The sequence below is a fragment of the Urocitellus parryii genome, chromosome 3, assembly GCF_045843805.1.
Source record: "Urocitellus parryii isolate mUroPar1 chromosome 3, mUroPar1.hap1, whole genome shotgun sequence".
Classification (NCBI taxonomy): Eukaryota; Metazoa; Chordata; class Mammalia; order Rodentia; family Sciuridae; genus Urocitellus; species Urocitellus parryii.
This window is the reverse complement of record NC_135533.1, coordinates 213,669,744-213,687,798: the sequence shown is the minus strand read 5'-3', so window position 1 is coordinate 213,687,798 and position 18,055 is coordinate 213,669,744. Positions and strand designations below refer to the sequence as shown.

At 41.2% G+C, this 18,055-nt stretch overlaps 2 protein-coding genes across 2 annotated transcripts; both read left to right on the top strand.

The window, feature by feature from the left end:
* The first annotated feature begins 1,419 nt into the window (after positions 1-1,419).
* On the top strand, positions 1,420-9,249 carry LOC144253923 (olfactory receptor 7E24-like). The gene is made up of 4 exons (XM_077796573.1): positions 1,420-1,609; positions 1,672-1,783; positions 4,613-4,766; positions 8,245-9,249. The coding sequence occupies exons 1-4, from the start codon at positions 1,420-1,422 to the stop codon at positions 9,247-9,249; spliced, it is 1,461 nt and encodes a 486-aa protein (XP_077652699.1).
* Positions 9,250-12,446: 3,197 nt separating this feature from the next.
* On the top strand, positions 12,447-18,044 carry LOC144253922 (olfactory receptor 7E178-like). Its single transcript, XM_077796572.1, has 2 exons — positions 12,447-12,481; positions 17,069-18,044. The coding sequence occupies exons 1-2, from the start codon at positions 12,447-12,449 to the stop codon at positions 18,042-18,044; spliced, it is 1,011 nt and encodes a 336-aa protein (XP_077652698.1).
* The last annotated feature ends 11 nt before the right edge of the window (positions 18,045-18,055 follow it).

The following is an 18,055-nucleotide window of genomic DNA, read 5'->3' as shown; positions in this document are numbered from 1 at the left end:
GTTTGTGAGAGGCTCACCCATTTTGCCAGTCTGTTCTATGCTTTGAGCCTCCAAGGTCACACCTGTGCCTCCAGCCTTTCTGCTTGATGGCTCCAGGTCAGTGGGCCCCATCCTGTGTTTCTTCTCACCCTGGTTGTGTCTATTAGGAAGTCCCTACCTGAGTGTGCACAGATGTCAGCCCTAAAGATGAGGTGGGAGGTCCCTGGTTACCAGCCATGTGGAATCCACTCTCCTTAGTCACGACCACCTGAACCCGTGTAAATAGGTAACTGCTGAGGGAGGTGAGGATGGAGGAAGGACCAACATGCAGCATGGCTGCCCAGAGGGGAGAGCACTGCACAGTGTCAGTCATGGGAACTGAGAGTCTAGGCATGTGTGTGACATTTACGGTGGTGAGCATGACTGAAACATCTTACAATTTATGATTTTAAAATCACTGCTGGGTACGTTGCACACTAATGTGATATTTATGGTCAGTTCTACAATTGATATTGTGCTGACTCATTCATATTTAACAATATTTGAAGTTAACCAAAGACAAGGATACTTATTTTATACTCCATATTTTTTTTAATTTTTATACCTTTATTTTATTTATTTATTTTTATGTGGTACGGAGGATTGAACCCAGGGCCTTACACATGCTAGGCAAGCACTCTACTGCTGAGCCACAACCCCAGCCTGAAAACATTTGCAAGTGATTTTTTTGTGTGTGTGGTGCTGGAGATTGAACCCATGGCCTAGTGTATGTGAAGCAAACACTCTACCAACTGGGCTATATCCCCAGTCCTTATACTCCATATTTTTTAAAGAAAACCCCACAAATCCACACAGGAAGCAAATGAGAAGATCCAAGAATGATGAGACTCCTTGCAGAAAAGGGGCACATGCTGCTTTCTGGTTATGATCCACCACCCTTGATTTAGTTGTGAGGACTGGAAAGCAGTCCTCACACAGAGTTACATATCGTATCAAAAGACTTTGTCCAAAAGCCTTAAAAGAATATAAGGTTATCAAACTGCTTCTTAATTTCCCTGAAAGGAAGGTCATTACATATTCCTTACTTTTTCCAAAAGAGTAAGCTATATTTAATAGTGATCATCAACTTCCTTCTCTCTTCTCTGCTCCTGGATTTCTAACACTGCTCAGTTCAATGTCTTTAAAGTCAGTATGGAAAGAGGGGTGAATGATGGAGAAAGTAAATTCAAAGAGTATGTAGAGACTGGGTTTTTCACTATTGAGAATTATTGTTGAGAGTGGATGGACCTAAAGCATGAGCACCTTGCTTGTGCATACTGGAATTCAAATGTTTCCAGGATGAGGGGTGCCTGTTTTCTTTTTAAACACCCTCTTTCCTTGTCAAAATTGTCCAAGCAGTATAGAATCACAAAATCTAACACTTGTCTCTGATTTCAACTTATGAGCCTCCCAGAGGACCCAGACCTGCAGCCCCTCTTCTTTGGACTGTTCCTGTGCATGTACCTGGTCACAGTGCTTAGGATCCTGTTCATCATCCTGGCTGTCATGTCTGAGTCCCACCTCTGCACCCCCATGTACTTCTTCTTAGCTGAAGCCATGTGTGAAATGCACTGTGGATTTGAGGCACATGGCCAGTGCTGCAGGCTGACCCCTTCATAAGCACCCTTGTGTTTCATGTCTGTTTTCTTCCAGGATGGGACCCTTCTTCTTCTATGTTTGAGATTTCTGGTAGATCCCAGGACAGAGTAGTCAGTGGCATCAGTTTCACCAATATGGCTGAAACAAGATTAAGATCTACCATCCAGTGAGCACAAGTAATCCAGCACAGACCTCCCTGTGTCCTCCTCTGCAGGATTCCTCTGCAGCTGCCAAATCCTCCTCCATTCTGGTAATTAGCCCTCTCCATCTGAAGAGGAGAGAAAGCAGGTCTGGGTTTCATTACTACTCAGGAATCTGGGAAGGTTGAAAATGTATCAGGGATGTGCCTGCAGACAAGACCCCTGGATTCAGCTTAAAATATTCTGATGGTTGGAAAACAGTGAAAAATATTAATGCATCAGAGCCAGAGATTCACAATTTAATTTTTACTGTTGTTGGCTGTATTCATTTTCCCCTGTAACTCAGGCAGACTTCTTGTGTCTCTGTAACAGCAATGTCATTCAAGGTGATAATTAATTTATACAATGTCAGTGAATCCAGATTAAGCAGAAAATGTTTGTTCCCTGTGCAACTGATATGTGATAAAGGTGTAAAATGTGGGAAAATGTTAGATAGTTATTAATAATGGAAAGGCTAATCTTCATACTATTCAACTGAAATATCTTTTTATAAGTGAATTTTTTATCTGTTCTTTTTAGAGATTCATGACAGCAGAGTTGTATTTTGACATTATATATAAATGGAGTATAAGTTATTCTAGTTAGGATCCTGTTCTTGTGGTTGTGTATGAAGTTGAGTTTCACTGGTGGTATATTCACATATGAACATAGAAAAGTTATGTTCCATTCATTGTGCCGTCTTTCCTAATAACTGAAATACCTTTTTGAGCTGAAATTACAGTTTTAAAATTTCCATATGTTTCATTTTGATACTTCTCTTATGTAGGTATATGCTGCATATTTGGGGTTAAATGACCATCACCTTTCATTTGTGATTACTCAGAAACTCTACCATGTTAGGCACACAGGTGATAAAAACGAGTAAAAGGATGATAAATATTGAATAGACACTTGCTCTGTGTGCAGATCCTGCTCTTTTCTTGCTCAGTGAGGTTCCAACACTCTGGTGCTCTCCTGTCAGTACCTTCCCCCTACTTAGGAACATCCCACAGAGCCAGAGACAAGATTGAACATTTCATGTTTGTGTCTGTGTCAAGGATACCTGAGTCCCATACTTCTCTTAACAGCATCTACAACCTTTAATTACCAAGAACAATGACAGTGGATATGAGCCTAGGAGAAGAAAGCAGGAATGAAGGGAAGTGGCCGGAGACCCTTGGAGCTTGGTCTGAGACATGTTTCAGAGTTCCACACCATTTCAGTGCTGCAATGGTGCTTTGACAATCATTCTGAGCAGTACTCCCACTGTTTCGTTAATTAATGAATTCTTAATTAATAAAAAAGCTTAATGACCAAATAAAGGTCACTGAAGCATATAAATGTTATAGCTCACATAATAATTTTTGTTCTTTATATTTCACCCTAATAAAAATGGACCTAAAAGCTTATGAAGCTCTAAAAAAACCATAGAACTGAAAGAAGTAGATTGAGAACATAAGGTTCCTCCTAATTACAGCTAGTGTCCAAATCTTAAGTGGACCTTCATTTTCTTTTCTTTTTCTTCCTGAATTAACGTTGGGAAGTCCTTAGAGATGGGTACTGCATGGACCAATTAGTCTAATTGTGAGCTCTGTGCATTGAGCTTCCAAGGTCATATATTAGACCACAATCAGTCTGTGCCTGCAGCCCTTCAGTGGATGGTTCTTGCCAGTGAGTTGCATGCCTGTGTCTCCTGCTGTGGTTCCATATCAGAAAGCTCCCAGCATATTCATGGGAATGCTGGGCACAGAGTCTGAGCCTTCAATGGGCACCAGGTATGGGTGGGTCTTGGGATGTGCACTTCTTTGTCATGAACCAGCAGAGAAGCAGCATAACCTTGTAAGTGCCAATGGAGTCTTGGGATCCTGGAAAAAAGATCCAAAGTATTGTTTTTATATCACAAGTACAAATCCCCAATTTGAGTATCCAGATGGGAAGATCTCAAGATGATAAGTTTCATGTATGATGTTTGTGAATTTTTGTTTTTATTTTTGCTGGGATATCATATACCTTATTTATAATGTGCTTTCCACTCACACTGGTATAAGGAATAATAATAACGGAGACACAGAGACAAGATGTACAGGCAGGAAAAGAAGTGGCCCCTTGTCCAAGCGGCCACATTTATTTACATCAATAGGTTACATTAGGTCATTAGTGCCATAACTATGTATTGTTTAGAGTATCAGTAATGTTGCTTATTCTGCAGTTACATTTCAATATGCAATGTCAGGAGCTCTGTGCAGCTCTCAAGAAAGTCCCTTGTCTAAAGTTACTCTTAAGAGGGCAGATAGGAGCACCACTGCTTGGTGAAACGTTATTGTTACCTAGCAAGCAAGTTCCTTTATTCCCAGGAGCTAATGTGCCTAAGATCAAGGTTGAAACTGATAAAACTCTGAACACAGAGCTTCCTCGTGAACAACATTGCTACAGCAGCCAGGCATCCCAAGTCTTTCACATGGAAGTTTCCCAGCAGCCAGGCATTCTGTACCTTTGCACAGAAACTTCCTAGACACCAAGCATGCCACAATCACACAGTTTACACACTGGTTCTATTTACTACAAAAATCTGACATACCACAGTGCAATGGGTCCTTCAAACGTGTTTCCAAAGCTCTATGAAAGGACTGTGGTAGTGGTGAAAAGGATGGTGAAGAGGAGGACAGAGGCCAGAGCACCATGAACTGGGGTGCAGGGCTTCCCAGGCTCAGGGGTGAGCAACGTGTTCTATGTCATTTCATGTGCACCATCTCACTTTAGTTATATGTGTCCACATATTATTTTGTAGAAAAATGTAACTTGTACTCCTTTGTTAGGTGGGAAAGAGTGCAGCCTGTTCGCACTGGGCTGCCTGACCATGGCCACAGGGCATCACAGGAGAACCCTGGCAGGCTGTCCCATCAGCAGGCCAAACAGCCATTCCTCTTCCCTGTCCTTCAGAAAGAGAGCCTTGCCCATGGGCTCTTCCTTGTGAGATTCCTGGGGATCCCAGGGCAGGGCAGTGTGGGAGCCTGTTGCATGCACCATGTGAGAACAGCCACAGGTCACAGGAGAGGTCAGTAGGGGAGGCTCATGATCATTCAGCATAGATCAAGCTCTTGGGCCCTTCCAGAACCTTCCTGGGGCTCACCACATGCTCCTCAGTGATTGAAAACAGCATCTCACAGCAAAGCTTAGGTCAGATTTAATTTCATTCTTACTCATAAAAGTGGGAAGATTTTTTAAATGTGCCTGAGATTTACCAGTGGTTAAGATCTGGGGATTTATCCTGAAAACTGTCGGCTGGGAAAGAATAAAAATATTTTGTGGATCTGTTTTGCAATCTCTCAGTTCCATTCACTATGTCTGTGAAGCAGTCACTAGTTTCACTGGTGTCTAGATTCAGCCATTCATCTGAGTTGATTTCCAGTTGATGCAACTGCACTGAGAGATGACAGAATATGGGATATGTGAATAAAATCTGGTCAAAATAAAACCTGGATATTATTGTTATTGTTAGTCATGCCTAGGTTAAGCTTAATGGTGCTCAACTAGTTTGTTCAGTGGCCAGTAGTGACAATTTTCCTATTTCTAGATGGCATGTTTTATTTTTGGCCTTACAGATGTGCTGTGTATTCGGAAGAATGTCTCACTTTTTCTATTTCTGACCCTCTGGGGCCCATGCCCTGCTTGGCACAGGGGGTCACCTAGAGAAAGTCTGTTGAGCATTGAAACCACCCACCTTTCCTTTCCTAAATTGGTCAGAATCAATATGGATGAACACACTGTGGCCTCCTGGCTGAACTTTCCTTCCTTCCAGCAGTGTCCATGGGAACAGAGACACGCTAAAACAGTGTCCTTCTGTGTCCATGTTTTGGACATAGGAACCCTTAATTTTTATTTAATATCATGCCCAGTAGACAGAGTTTTAGAAATCATAGCAGAGATTTGCATGGTTTTGAAGAAAGGCAAGGAGGCAGAAGCTGAAGGGCACTTAACACCTCTGCCTTCCATGAGGCCCAGGTCAGAGTTCCACTTCATTCCAGCCTCCACTGCCCTTGACCATGGCTTTCCTCCATAATGCAAATAGTTACCTAATCATGGAATATGTTTATTGAAATCATAGTGACCAAAGATTTGTTGAGTTCCACATTTCCCTTTGATGCTTCACATGTTGTGGAGATGGTGATGTTTTCTGTTTCCCTTAAGAGTGAGCAGGGAGAGGAGGAGAGATTCACACACTGTGCACACACTGGCAGGTGGGGTGTGGGTCTGAAATGCTACCTTCCTGACTCCAGCCCAGGGCACCAGCTCTGCTGCTGCAGCTATAGGAAATAGCATTCCCTACAGAAGAGGAAATTTTCTCAGGAGTCTTCAAGGACAGCACATTACTACTTGGGCGTGGAGCTTCATTTTCCAGATACATATAAGGAATTTAGAAGATGTGGACGATTTTGACTGTTCTTGTAGGGACTGAAATGCAGGTCATTTATAGTAAATTTGGACATGCCTTTTTCATTGGAAATCAAACAACTATCCCCTGCCAACATGTTATCCAGACATTCTTATTTGTGCCTTGGAGGAGGCAGAAGGGCTTTGGAATGATTGCCATATTAATTTTCTAATTTAAGGAGGTCCTTTCTCCAATACTTTGCATCTGATAAAGCCTTTAATGTAGAGAAATGTGCTTCACAGGGAGACTTCACACCACAAGTGAGTGTAAAGCAGTACATTTACAGGCAATTAGTATTGTGTTGCCCACTAGTTAGATGAGCTCTAATTACTTTTAAGGCAATATTTAATAAGAAAGCTGTCTGGGTAGATAATGTTGACATAGAAATAACAACAGGAAATTACCCCACTTCCTGACAGTAGGTGTGTTTGGGAGACAGGTTTTCAGGAAAATGGAATCATGCAGAGATACCAATTTCTTAGGTAATTGTTCAAATCCTGTTCTAATGTTATTCCTGAGTCAGGTGTCATCAAATTGTATGTTTTAATATATATCATGGGTATTATTAACTATAATGATAGCTAATAGTTTAGAGCATGTTCTAAATGCCAGGATATTCTTAGACTGTGGTTTCCTTTTCTGTTGTAAGAAAGGACTTCACATGCAAATATGCTGATTAAATTGGTGTGGGTCTCATGTCTTAAAGTACATCCTAAAGTACCCACAGGTGTATATAATAATGAGACATAAGTATTAGTATGCAATTGAAAAGATTTAAAACATAATTTCATATATTGACCATACAAGGCTCATGATTATTTCTCCATATTTACAATTTGGAAATTATCCAGAAGTTTTTGCTTTATTTCCTATTTTTTTAATTTTTGCACTGTTTTCCAATTCAGTCACAGTGGGAACTGGCAAATAACAAACTAAAGTTACCCTTATGTGGCTTTGGGAAGAGAACTGCAGTGCATGTCTCAGGAGTGGTCAGACATTTTTTTTTTATTTTAGAGAGAGTGAGAGAGGAGAGAGAATTTTTTTTAATATTTATTTTTTAGTTCTTGGCGGACACAACATCTTTGTTGGTATGTGGTGCTGAGGATCGAACCCGGGCCACACGCATGGCAGGCGAGCACGCTACCACTTGAGCCACATCCCCAGCCCTGGTCAGACATTCTTGATGTGGCTATAGGGTGGTTAGAAAAGAGATCTGAGTCTGGGGCTTTCAATGGTGCTGAAATCTTCAACTGCAAACTTGATGGGTTGAGATTACAAACCATGAAGCAGTTTTAACAGGTCAGATGGGGAAAAAAAGAACAAAAGACTTATTTGTACAGCAGATAATTTCCTGATATTGTATGGGTTGATACAAATAAGGTTTTATAAAATTAAACTATTCAAAATGTTTCTCTTCATTTATGATTTCAATATCATCTACTTCTATCACATTGGCTGTGTTACTGTTGATTATGTGCATTTAACTCAATCGTATCGATTGAAATCTGAAGTTCTCTAAAGACTGTAATATTTGTTTCATATTATAAATGTTTTGAACAGCAAGCTTAAAACCCAGAGGAAGGAAATGAGGAAATCAACAAATGATGAAACCCTTTGAAGATATCTGACACACCTACTGTCAGTGGTGTCTTAAGTGGAATAAGTCAAAGAAATTTGTCTCAACTTGTTAGCAAAAAATAAGTTAAAATGGACTGGTGCTTAATTAACTTTGAATATTATTTTTTGCTTAATAGGAAGGTTAGCACTATTTCCTAAAATTTCCTTCAAACAGTAGGCTATATTTTATTGTGATCCTGAACTTCTTCTGTCCTCTGCTCCTGGGCTTCTAATATTTCTCAGTTCAATGTCTGCAAATAGGATGTGGAAAGAGGGGTGAATGACAGAGAGTAAAGAGAATGCAAGACAGGGTGTACACTTTTGAGAATTACATTGAAGGCATGTGGATCTCCAGTGTGAGAACAACCCTTGTTAATACTTGAATTCAAATGTACACAGTGTGAGGGGTGCTTGCTGATATGTTTCTTTTCCCTTACTCTTTTTATCAAAAGATGTCTCAGTTATATAGATGGACAAAATCTAACAGATGTCTCTGAATTTCAACTCCTGAGCCTCTCAGAAGATCCAGACCTGCAGCCCATCCTCTTTGGACTGTTCCTGTCCATGTACCTGGTCACAGTGCTTGGGAACCTGCTCATCATCCTGGCCATCAGCTCTGACCCCCACCTCCACACCCCCATGTACTTCTTCCTCTCCAACCTGTCCTTGGCTGACATCTGCTTCATCTCCACCACAGTCCCGAAGATGATTGTGGACATCCAGACTCACAGCAGAGCCATCTCCTATGTGGGCTGCCTGACACAGATGTCTCTTTTTACCATTTTTGCATGTATGGATTATATGCTCCTGACTGTGATGGCCTATGATCGTTTTGTGGCCATTTGTCATCCCCTGCATTATCTGGTCATGATGAACCCTCGCCTCTGTGGCTTCTTAACTTTTTTGTCATTTCTGTTCAGCCTTTTGGAATGCCAACTGCACATTTTAATGATGTTACAAATCACCAACTTCAAGGACATGGAAATCGCTAGTTTCTTCTGTGACCCTTCTCAGCTTCTCAATCTCTCCTGTTCCAACACCTTCTATAATAACTTGGTCAAGTATTTTCTTGGAGCAGTGTATGGCCTTTTCCCCATCTCAGGGATCCTTTTCTCTTACTATAAAATTGTTTCCACCATTCTGAGGATCCCATCCTCAGGGGGGAGGTACAAAGCCTTCTCCACCTGTGGGTCTCACCTGGCAGTTGTTGGCTTATTTATAGGAACAGGCTTTGGAGGGTACCTTGGTTCAGCTGCATCACATTCTCCCAGGAAGGGTGCAGTGGCCTCTGTGATGTACACTGTGGTCACCCCCATGCTCAACCCCTTCATCTATGGCCTGAGAAACAGTGACATTAAAAGTGTCCTGAGGAGGTGGCAGAAACAGCAGAAATGTCTCGTATAGCACATGAAGAATCCAGCTGCACTGCTTGTTAGAAAATTCAGCAAAGCCAAACATTCAGTCCTTTAATCTTCACTTATAGTAATACTCAGAGCTTTAGTTTTTAGTTTTTCACATTCTTTTTATTTTTATTTTTTATTTTTAGTGAATGGGAACCCAGTTTTTATTTGGCTACTCATCAAGGTGGACTAGGCATCAGGGCCCTCCAAGTTTGCAGGTCCCAGGGCTGAGGTGGTTTAGGGGCAGTGCCACCAGGTGTCTTAGTGAGGGAGATCACTCCTCCCTGGTCTTCCCCCTGCTGCTTAACCTGGACTTTGCTTACTTCTCACACATGTCCTCCTTCCGGCGCCTCAGGCTTCATGCTGCTAGGGTCCAGTCTATTACCTGTTCTTCTCATCTGCTGCCCACACTTACAGCCTTCTGCACATTCTTCACAGGTTGTATCCTACCTGGTACCTGGGCCAGCTACATCCATTAAGACCTCCCCTCCCAAAGCACAGGCACGTCATCCTCAGGCTGGTGGAGGAGCCTGAGGGCCCCTGGTCCTGAGTTCCCAAGCCAAAAGGCTTCTCCTTGGCAGAGGCCAGTGCCTCAGAGGCATCTTCCCTCCCCCTCACCTAAAACTGCCTCTGCAATCCCAACCTAGCCCTTAGAGTTGAGCTAAGTCTCCCCACAGCACCATCCACAGTGGAGTTTGGTAGTGGTCCACTTGGAAACAGTCGTTGCCAAGCAACCACAGCCAAACTCCTGAGCCTGTACCCTTCCAGGACTCTGATTGGCTGTGGAGTGAACTCTCTTCAGCATACATGTGTGAGGCCAAAAAAAGCAGAGCCTTTTCTTCCTTTTTAAATTTTTTTCTAATTAGTTTCTCACATTCTTTGTTCAATGCCTGTAGCTAATCTTTGATGGAATGTTTGGGAATTTTTCACATTTGGAACCAATTATCACTTTGGAAAAATGAAAAATTTTGGAGATGGATCACGGTGACAGTGTCATAAAAATACACATGTGATTAATGCTGCACATCTATATACTTGAGAAAGGTGAAATTGTAACTTTTTGTAGCTTAAATTTACCATAATAATACTAATATGAAAAAAAGTCTTTAAAAAGAAATTGATATTAGAGAAGAAACTTGTTAGTAGTTGATACAAACTGTGAACATTTATTGATGTCTATTTTCTCCTCCTCTTCTTCCTGATATGCTTCAAAACTACTTGGTAAATTGGACGCTCTAGGCATTGAGCCACCAAGTTCACACAGTAGTCAACAATCAGTCTGTGCCTCTTCTAGCCCTTCAGCTTGAGGACTCCAGTCCAGTGGGCTCCATACCTGCTCTTCCTGCTGTGGACGTCTGCATCAGGAAGCTCTTAGCTGAGCTTGTGTTGGTACCTGAAGGCTGACGTGAGGGCCACTGGACATCAGGGACTTGGGACTTTGGAGCTACCCTCCTTAGTTCTACATCCACAGAGCCCCAGTGTGAATCAGTAAGTGCTGTAAGAGGTGAAGGGTGGAGGAAGGGCATTCTACAACATTATTTCTTCACTGTCAGGAGGAGCATGCAGTTTGTCTACCAAATGGGAGAACAAGGGCCAGATGATGAGTGATGATTCTGTGAGTTCATAGGCTTGGTTGTGGTGCACACAACAGAAAGCACATGGAAAGCCTTGTCTTATTCCCACACTGACTGTTCCTGTCACACACTGTCATCCACAAGAGGAGAGAATGTGTCCCTTTAAATGTGTGCTAAGCAATTCAAAAGATTTATGAAGGAGATGATGAGGATGAGGATGATCTTTTTGGGGGGATTACTGAGTGCCACTGCTAAACTATGTGTTATTTGTAGGTTGATTGTTCATGTGCAAAGTCTTCCCACAGCATAAGCGTCACACGATTTTATTTTAGACAGCAGGAAAGAATACAGGTGTTTATATGAATTGTGATGGTGTTCAGATAGAACAACTGAAGCCGCATTTGAAATGTAGTGTGGGTTTGAGGCACATGGCATCTTGTCAGGCCAGTGCTGGTAGGTTGTCCCCTTCAAAAACAGCAGTGGGTTGTACTTTCCTTTCTCTGCAAGATGGTCTTCCTTTTCATGTGTACTTCCCTTTAGGATTTCTGGTAGATACCAATTCAGAGCAGTTAGTTTGTCACTTGATCCACTTCTGAAAGAATGGCTGAGATGAGACAATAATTTAAGGTCAAGTAGGCACAAATAATTCAGCACAGACCTCCCTGTTTCTGCTACTACAAGATATCCTTGAAGCTGCCACATCCTCCTGCATTTGGTCGCCAGCCCTCTCCATCTGAAGAGGAGACAAAGCAGGTCTGGACTGCATTACTAGTCAGGAATTTGAAAAATGTGCCTGCAGCTAAGTCCCCTGGATTCAGCTTAAAATATTCTGGGGATGTGGCTCAATAGTGCACTGCCTGGCATGCGTGCGGCCTGGGTTCGACCCTCAACATCACATACAAAGATGTTGTGTCAGCCGAAAACTAAAAAAATAAATATTAAAAAAAAAAACCAGCAAAAAAGTTTAGTTCATCAGAACCTAGAGAGTCAAAATTTAATTTTGGCTTCTGTTGGCTGGACTCATCTTTTATTTTTTCCCTGCCAACACCTGGATGTTTGCTAGAGTCTCTGAAACAGCAATGTGATCCATGGTGGTTTCCAGTGCATCCAATGTCATTGAATCCAGATTAAATAGAAAACTTTGTGCTCTGTGTGGTTGATATGTGATGAAGGTGTAAAATATGGGCAAAAATTAGATAGTTATTATTAAAATGGAAAGGCAAATGTTCATACTATTCAACTGAAATATCTTTGGATCTAAAGTTAGTGTTTTCAATTTCTATAATGTTACATTTTCATACTCCTCTTATGTAGGTATAGGCTGAATATTTGGGGTGAAATGACCATCTCACCTTCATTTCTGATTTCTCAGAGCCTATAGACCACTTTAGACACAGGAGATGAAATAGGGCAAAATGTGTTAAGCTCTTGCTCTTTGCTCAGGTCCTGGCCTTGCTCAGTGGGGTTTCAGCACACTGGTGCTGTCCTCTGTCCCTTCCTCCACAGCAGGAATGTCCCACAGAGCCAGACACATGATTGAGCAGATCTTGTCTGTGTCTATGCCATGAACATAGGAGCACCATACTTCTCCTTAACAGCATTTACAACCTCCAATTACTCAAGAACAATGGCGGGCACATCCATGAGACTAGGAAAAGCAGAGTATGAACAAGAGGAAGTGACAGCAGACCCTTAGAGCTTGGTCTGAGGCGTGTTTTAGAGTTTCACATCATTCCAATGCTGCAGAGTCCTTTGAGCAGTTAATTTAACATTATTAATTTAATGGCTGAATGCTTAAGTAATTTAACACTATTAATTTAATGACTGAATGCTTAATTAAAATTAAATGCTTTAATTAAAAACACTTAATGACCAAATACCTGTCACTGAAATGTATGCTTCATATGGTTCATATAGTGATTTTTATTATTTATATTTTTTACCTAATAAGAATTAGACATTAAAAGGGATGTATCTTTAAATACTAATAAAGAGAAAAAAGTAAACTGAAAACACAAGGTGCCTCCCAATTATAGCTAGGGTCCAAATCTTAAGTGGACCTTTGTTTTCTTTTCTTCATCTTCCTTCATTAATAGTAGGAAGTCCTTAGTGATGGGCATTGCATGGACCAATTAGTCTAATTGTGAGCTCTGTGTATTGAGCTTCCAAGGTCCTATATTAGTCCACAGTCAGCCTGGGCCTGCAGCATTTCACCAGATTGTTCTTGTCCAGTGCGCTGTGTGGCTGTGTTCCCTGTTGTGGTTCTGCATCAGGAGACACCCAGCTGACAGCATATTCATGGGAATGCTGAGGACAGAGCCTGAGCCTTTGTTGGGCACCAGGTATGGGTGGGTCTTGGGATGGTCACTTCTGTTTCATGACCCAGCCGAGAATCAAGTAACCCAATAATTACAGCATGGGCTCTGGGTTGTGCTAAGGATCACTGGGACTAATATTTTCTCACCTTGATGACAAACATCACTGTTTGAGTAGCCAGATGTAAGGACATACAGAATTGTATATGAATTCATGAAGTTTTGGTTTTTATTTAAGATGAAGGTATTGGATATCTTTTTAAAAATTTATTCTTACCCCAACTGGTTCCATTTTCCATAGAAACAACCACAAATGCACAAAATATGACAATCCTTAAAATCATTTCCTCATCACTATGAAAGTGCTGTGACTGTGGTGATGGGATGATGAGGTGATGACAGAAGCCAGAGATCATGAACTGAGGTGCAGGCTGTCCAGGCTGAGCAGCCTGTTCTTGTCCTGTCTTCCATTCCATGTACAGCATCCTGCTCTGCTTATGCACACCCAATTTAGTGTATTTTACAGTAAACAACAACAAAAAAAAAACATTGTATTTATGCAATTCACTTATGTTAGATGGGATAAGAGAGCAGCCTGTTTGTGTTGGTCTGTCTGACCATGGACACAGGACATCACAGGAGGATCCTGGCAGGCTGTCGCATGGGCAAGCCAATCAGCCATTTCACTCCCTGTCATTGCAGAAAGAGAGCCTTGCCCACGGCACTCTTCCTTGTGGGATTCCTGGGGATAAGGGCAGAAAAATAGGGGCACCTGCTACATGCACCATGGAAGAATAGTCACAAGTCACAGGAGACGTCACAGTAGGGAAGGCTCACAATCATTCAGCACAGGTCATACATTGGGCCCCCTCCAGGACCTCCTTGGAGCTCACCACATGCTCCTCCATGCTTGAAAACAGCCCTCTCACTCTCAAAGCAAAACTAAGGTCAGGTGTTGTTTTCATTCCTACTCATGAAACTGGAAATATTTGTAAGATGTACCTGTATTAAGACCTGTTGACCTGTGCTGAAAACTATCCAGTGGGAACAAATAAGCTACTTATTTCATATTATATTATTTTTGGAGAAAACACAAATCCACAACAGAAGCAAATGAGAAGATCAAGAATGATGAGAAATCTTGCAGAAAATTGGAACATAATGCATTCTGGTTATGCTGCATTAACTTTAATTTAGTGACCATTAAAAGCAGTCCTTACACAGTATTCAATATATTCTCAAAGGTTTTTGTCCAAAAGCCTTAGAACAAAATGAGGTATATCAAACTTCTTCTTAATTTTCCTTATAGAACTGTCATTATCTGATTTTTTTCTTAAACAGTAAGCTAAATTTCATTGTGATCATGAACTTATTCTCTCCTTTGCTCCTGGATTTCTAATATTGCTCAGTTCAGTATCTCCAAGGTGAGTATAGAAAGAGGGTAAATGATGGAGGAAGTAATGATAAAGGAGACTGGGTGAAGACTGGGTATTTCACTGCCAAACATTATTATTGAAGATTCACGGACCTAAAGTGTGAGCACCTTGCTGATTCATATTTGAATTATACTGTTTATAGAATGTGTGGTACCTGTTTTATGTTTTTCTGTTTCAAAACTTCTTTGTTTGTTTCAAAAGGTGCCCAAGAAATATGCAAGCAAAATATCTTACATGTCTCTCTAAATTCTATCTCATGGGATGCTCAGAGGATCCAGACCTGCAGCCCATCCTCTTTGGACTGTTCCTGTCCATGTACCTGGTCACAGTGCTTGGGAACCTGCTCATCATCCTGGCTGTCAGCTCTGACTCCCACCTCCACACCCCCATGTACTTCTTCCTCTCCAACCTGTCCCTACTGACATTGGTTTCATCTCCACCACAGTCCCAAACATGATTGTGAACATCCAAACTCACAGCAGAGTCATCTCCTATGGAGGTGGCTGACACAGATGTCTCTTTTTCTCCTTCTTGGTAATATGGATTATATGCTTCTGACTGTGATGGCCTATGACCAGTTTGTGGCCATCTGCCACCCACTGCATTATCAGGTCATTATGAGCCCTCGCCTCTGTGGCTTCTTAGTTTTGGTGTCCTTTTTTCTCTGTCTCTTGGATTCTCAGCTGCACAATTTGATGATCTTACAAATTACCAGTTTCAAGCATGTGGAAATTTCTAGTTTCTTCTGTGACCCTTCTCAACTCCTGAATCTTTCTTGTTCTGACACCTTCTCTAATAACATTGCCAAGTATTTTCTTGCAGCCATCTATGGCCTGTTTCCTCTCTCAGGGATCTTTTTCTCTTACTATAAAATTATTTCCTCCATTCTGAGGATCCTTTCTTCAGGTTGGAAGTGCAAAGCCTTCTCCACCTGTGGTTCTCCAGTAATGTGTCTGGGAGACAGGTTTGAAGGAGAATGGAATCAGGCAGAGATACCAAAATTCAAATTTGTTATATAATGATTCAGATCTCTTGCCAATGTTAGTCCTGGCACAAGTATTATCAGATTAACATATTTTAATATGGGTAATGGGTATTATAGACAACAAGAGTAGATAATACTCATGGAGCATGTTCTATGTCAGGATGTTGTTAGACAATGGATGTCAAATCTGGTATAAGAAAGGACCTTGGAGAACTTCACATGTGGACATGCAGATACAGTTGGTGTTGGTCTGACATCACTGTGCATAGATATTCTAAGATATTCACAAGAACACTTAATAGTGGGAGGGAATTACAAGTTATGCAGCTTGAATGATTTGTTAAAGTAATTTCCTGATGAGAACCATACAAGGTTGGGAATATTACCCCAATTTACAGTTGAGAAAGTTTTGAAGAAGTTGTTTTATTATTTATTTTTATATTCTGTTTTGTGCTGTATCCAATTCAATCATGGTGAAAAATGAAAATGAACCCAAGTGAACTTCATGTAGCCTAAATAAGAGAATTGAAATCAAGGTGTCAGGAATGACTGACCAGAAAATCCATGAAGAAATAAGAAGATTGGAAATAAAACTTGAGTTTAAGGACTTTCTTTTTTCTTAGATTATAAACAATAAACTTGATGGATTGAGATCATAAAACCATGAAGCAGTTTTGGCAGGCTAGAGGAAGTACAGGATCAAGAAAAAGAAAAACAGTTAAGTGTCATTTTATATAACAGATGCTTTGCTGATATTGTATTGGTTGACACAATTAACCTGCGTGAAATAAAACTACTCAAATGAGATTTTAGACACAAGGATTTAAAAATTTTTGACAGGTACACTGCACACCAGTGCCACATATGTGGTTAGTGCTATTATTGATTATGTGCACTGACTCAATCATGTTTATCAAATCTGAAGTTTATCAATGGCAAGGTTTCTTATTTCATGTTATATAATTTTTAAAGAGAAATATGCACAAAGGAGGAAAACGAGAAGATCAAAGAATGATAAGACCCCTTGCAGAAAATGGAGCATACTGCTTTCTGGTTATGATGCATCCCCCTTGATTTAATTGTCAGGAAAAGCAGTTGTTACATAGTCACAAAATTCTTGTCAAAGGAATTTGTTCCAAGGCCTTAAAACCGAATGAGGTATATCAACTGCTTCCTAGTTTATCTTACAGGAAAGTCATTACTTATTACCTGATTTTTCTTAAACAGTATGCCATACTTCATTGTGATCATGAACTTCTTCTCTCCTCTGCTCCTGGATTTCTAACTTTGCTTATGAAAATGCTGCAAATGTGAATATGTAAAGAGGGGTGAAAAATGGAGAAAGAATGAAAGAGTATGTAAAGACTGGGTGTCTGACTACTGACAACAGTTGTTGAAGGAGTATGGACCTAAAGTGTGAGCAGCTTCCTTGTACATACTTAAATTCAAATGCTTACAGAATAAGGGGTGCCTGTAAATGTATTTTTTAACACCTACTTTCTTTTTTCAAAAGGTGTTCAAGGAGTATACTAGCACAAAACGTAACCCGTGTCTCTGAATTCCAACTCCTGAGCCTCTCAGAGGATCCAGATCTGCAGCCCATCCTCTTTGGACTGTTCCTGTCCATGTACCTGGTCACAGTGCTTGGGAACCTGCTCATCATCCTGGCCATCAGCTCTGACCCCCACCTCCACACCCCCATGTACTTCTTCCTCTCCAACCTGTCCTTGGCTGATATCGGCTTCATCTCCACCACGGTCCCAAACATGATTGTAAACATTCAAACTCACAATGAACTTATCTCCTATGTGGGCTGTCTGACACAGACGTCTCTTTTTGCCATTTTTATTTGTATGGATTATATGCTTCTGACTGTGATGGCCTATGACAGGTTTGTGGCCATCTGTCACCCCCTGCATTATACAGTCATTATGAACCCTCGCCTCTGTGGCTTCTCAATTTTGGTGTCATTTTTGCTGAGTCTTTTGGACTCTCAGCTGCACAATTTGATGATCTTACAAATTACCAACTTCAAGAATGTGGAAATTTCCAGTTTCTTCTGTGATCCTTCTGTACTTCTGAATCTTTCCTGCACTGACACCTACTCTAATAACATTGGCAAGTATTTTCTTGCTGCTGTCTATGGCTTTCTTCCCATCTCAGGAATCCTTTTCTCTTACTATAAAATTATGTCCTCTCTTCTGAGAATCCCCTCTTTAGGAGGGAAGTACAAAGCCTTCTCCACCTGTGGCTCTCACCTGGCAGGTGTTTGTTTATTTTTAGGAACAGGTTCTGCAGTGTACCTTGGTTCAGCTGCATCACATTCTCCCAGAAAGGATGCGGTGTCTTCAGTGATGTACACTGTGGTCACCCCCATGCTGAACCCCTTCATCTACAGCCTGAGGAACAGGGACATTAAAAGGGCCTTGAGGAAGCTGATCTTTGCCCCTGTGGGGTCTGGTTGCAATGTGTGTGGGAAAATGCAGTGAAGCTAAATACC

Excerpts from the sequence above, each read along its gene's own strand:
- LOC144253923 (XM_077796573.1), top strand. The coding sequence starts at position 1,420 with ATGAGCCTCCCAGAGGACCCAGACCTGCAGCCCCTCTTCTTTGGACTG. Across the intron at positions 1,610-1,671 it reads CTGTGGATTTGAGGCACATG|GATGGGACCCTTCTTCTTCT; the intron begins GCCAGTGCTGCA and ends GTTTTCTTCCAG. Across the intron at positions 4,767-8,244 it reads TTGCCCATGGGCTCTTCCTT|TGTGAGGGGTGCTTGCTGAT; the intron begins GTGAGATTCCTG and ends AAATGTACACAG.
- LOC144253922 (XM_077796572.1), top strand. The coding sequence starts at position 12,447 with ATGGCGGGCACATCCATGAGACTAGGAAAAGCAGA. Across the intron at positions 12,482-17,068 it reads ATGAGACTAGGAAAAGCAGA|GTGTTCAAGGAGTATACTAG; the intron begins GTATGAACAAGA and ends TTTTTTCAAAAG.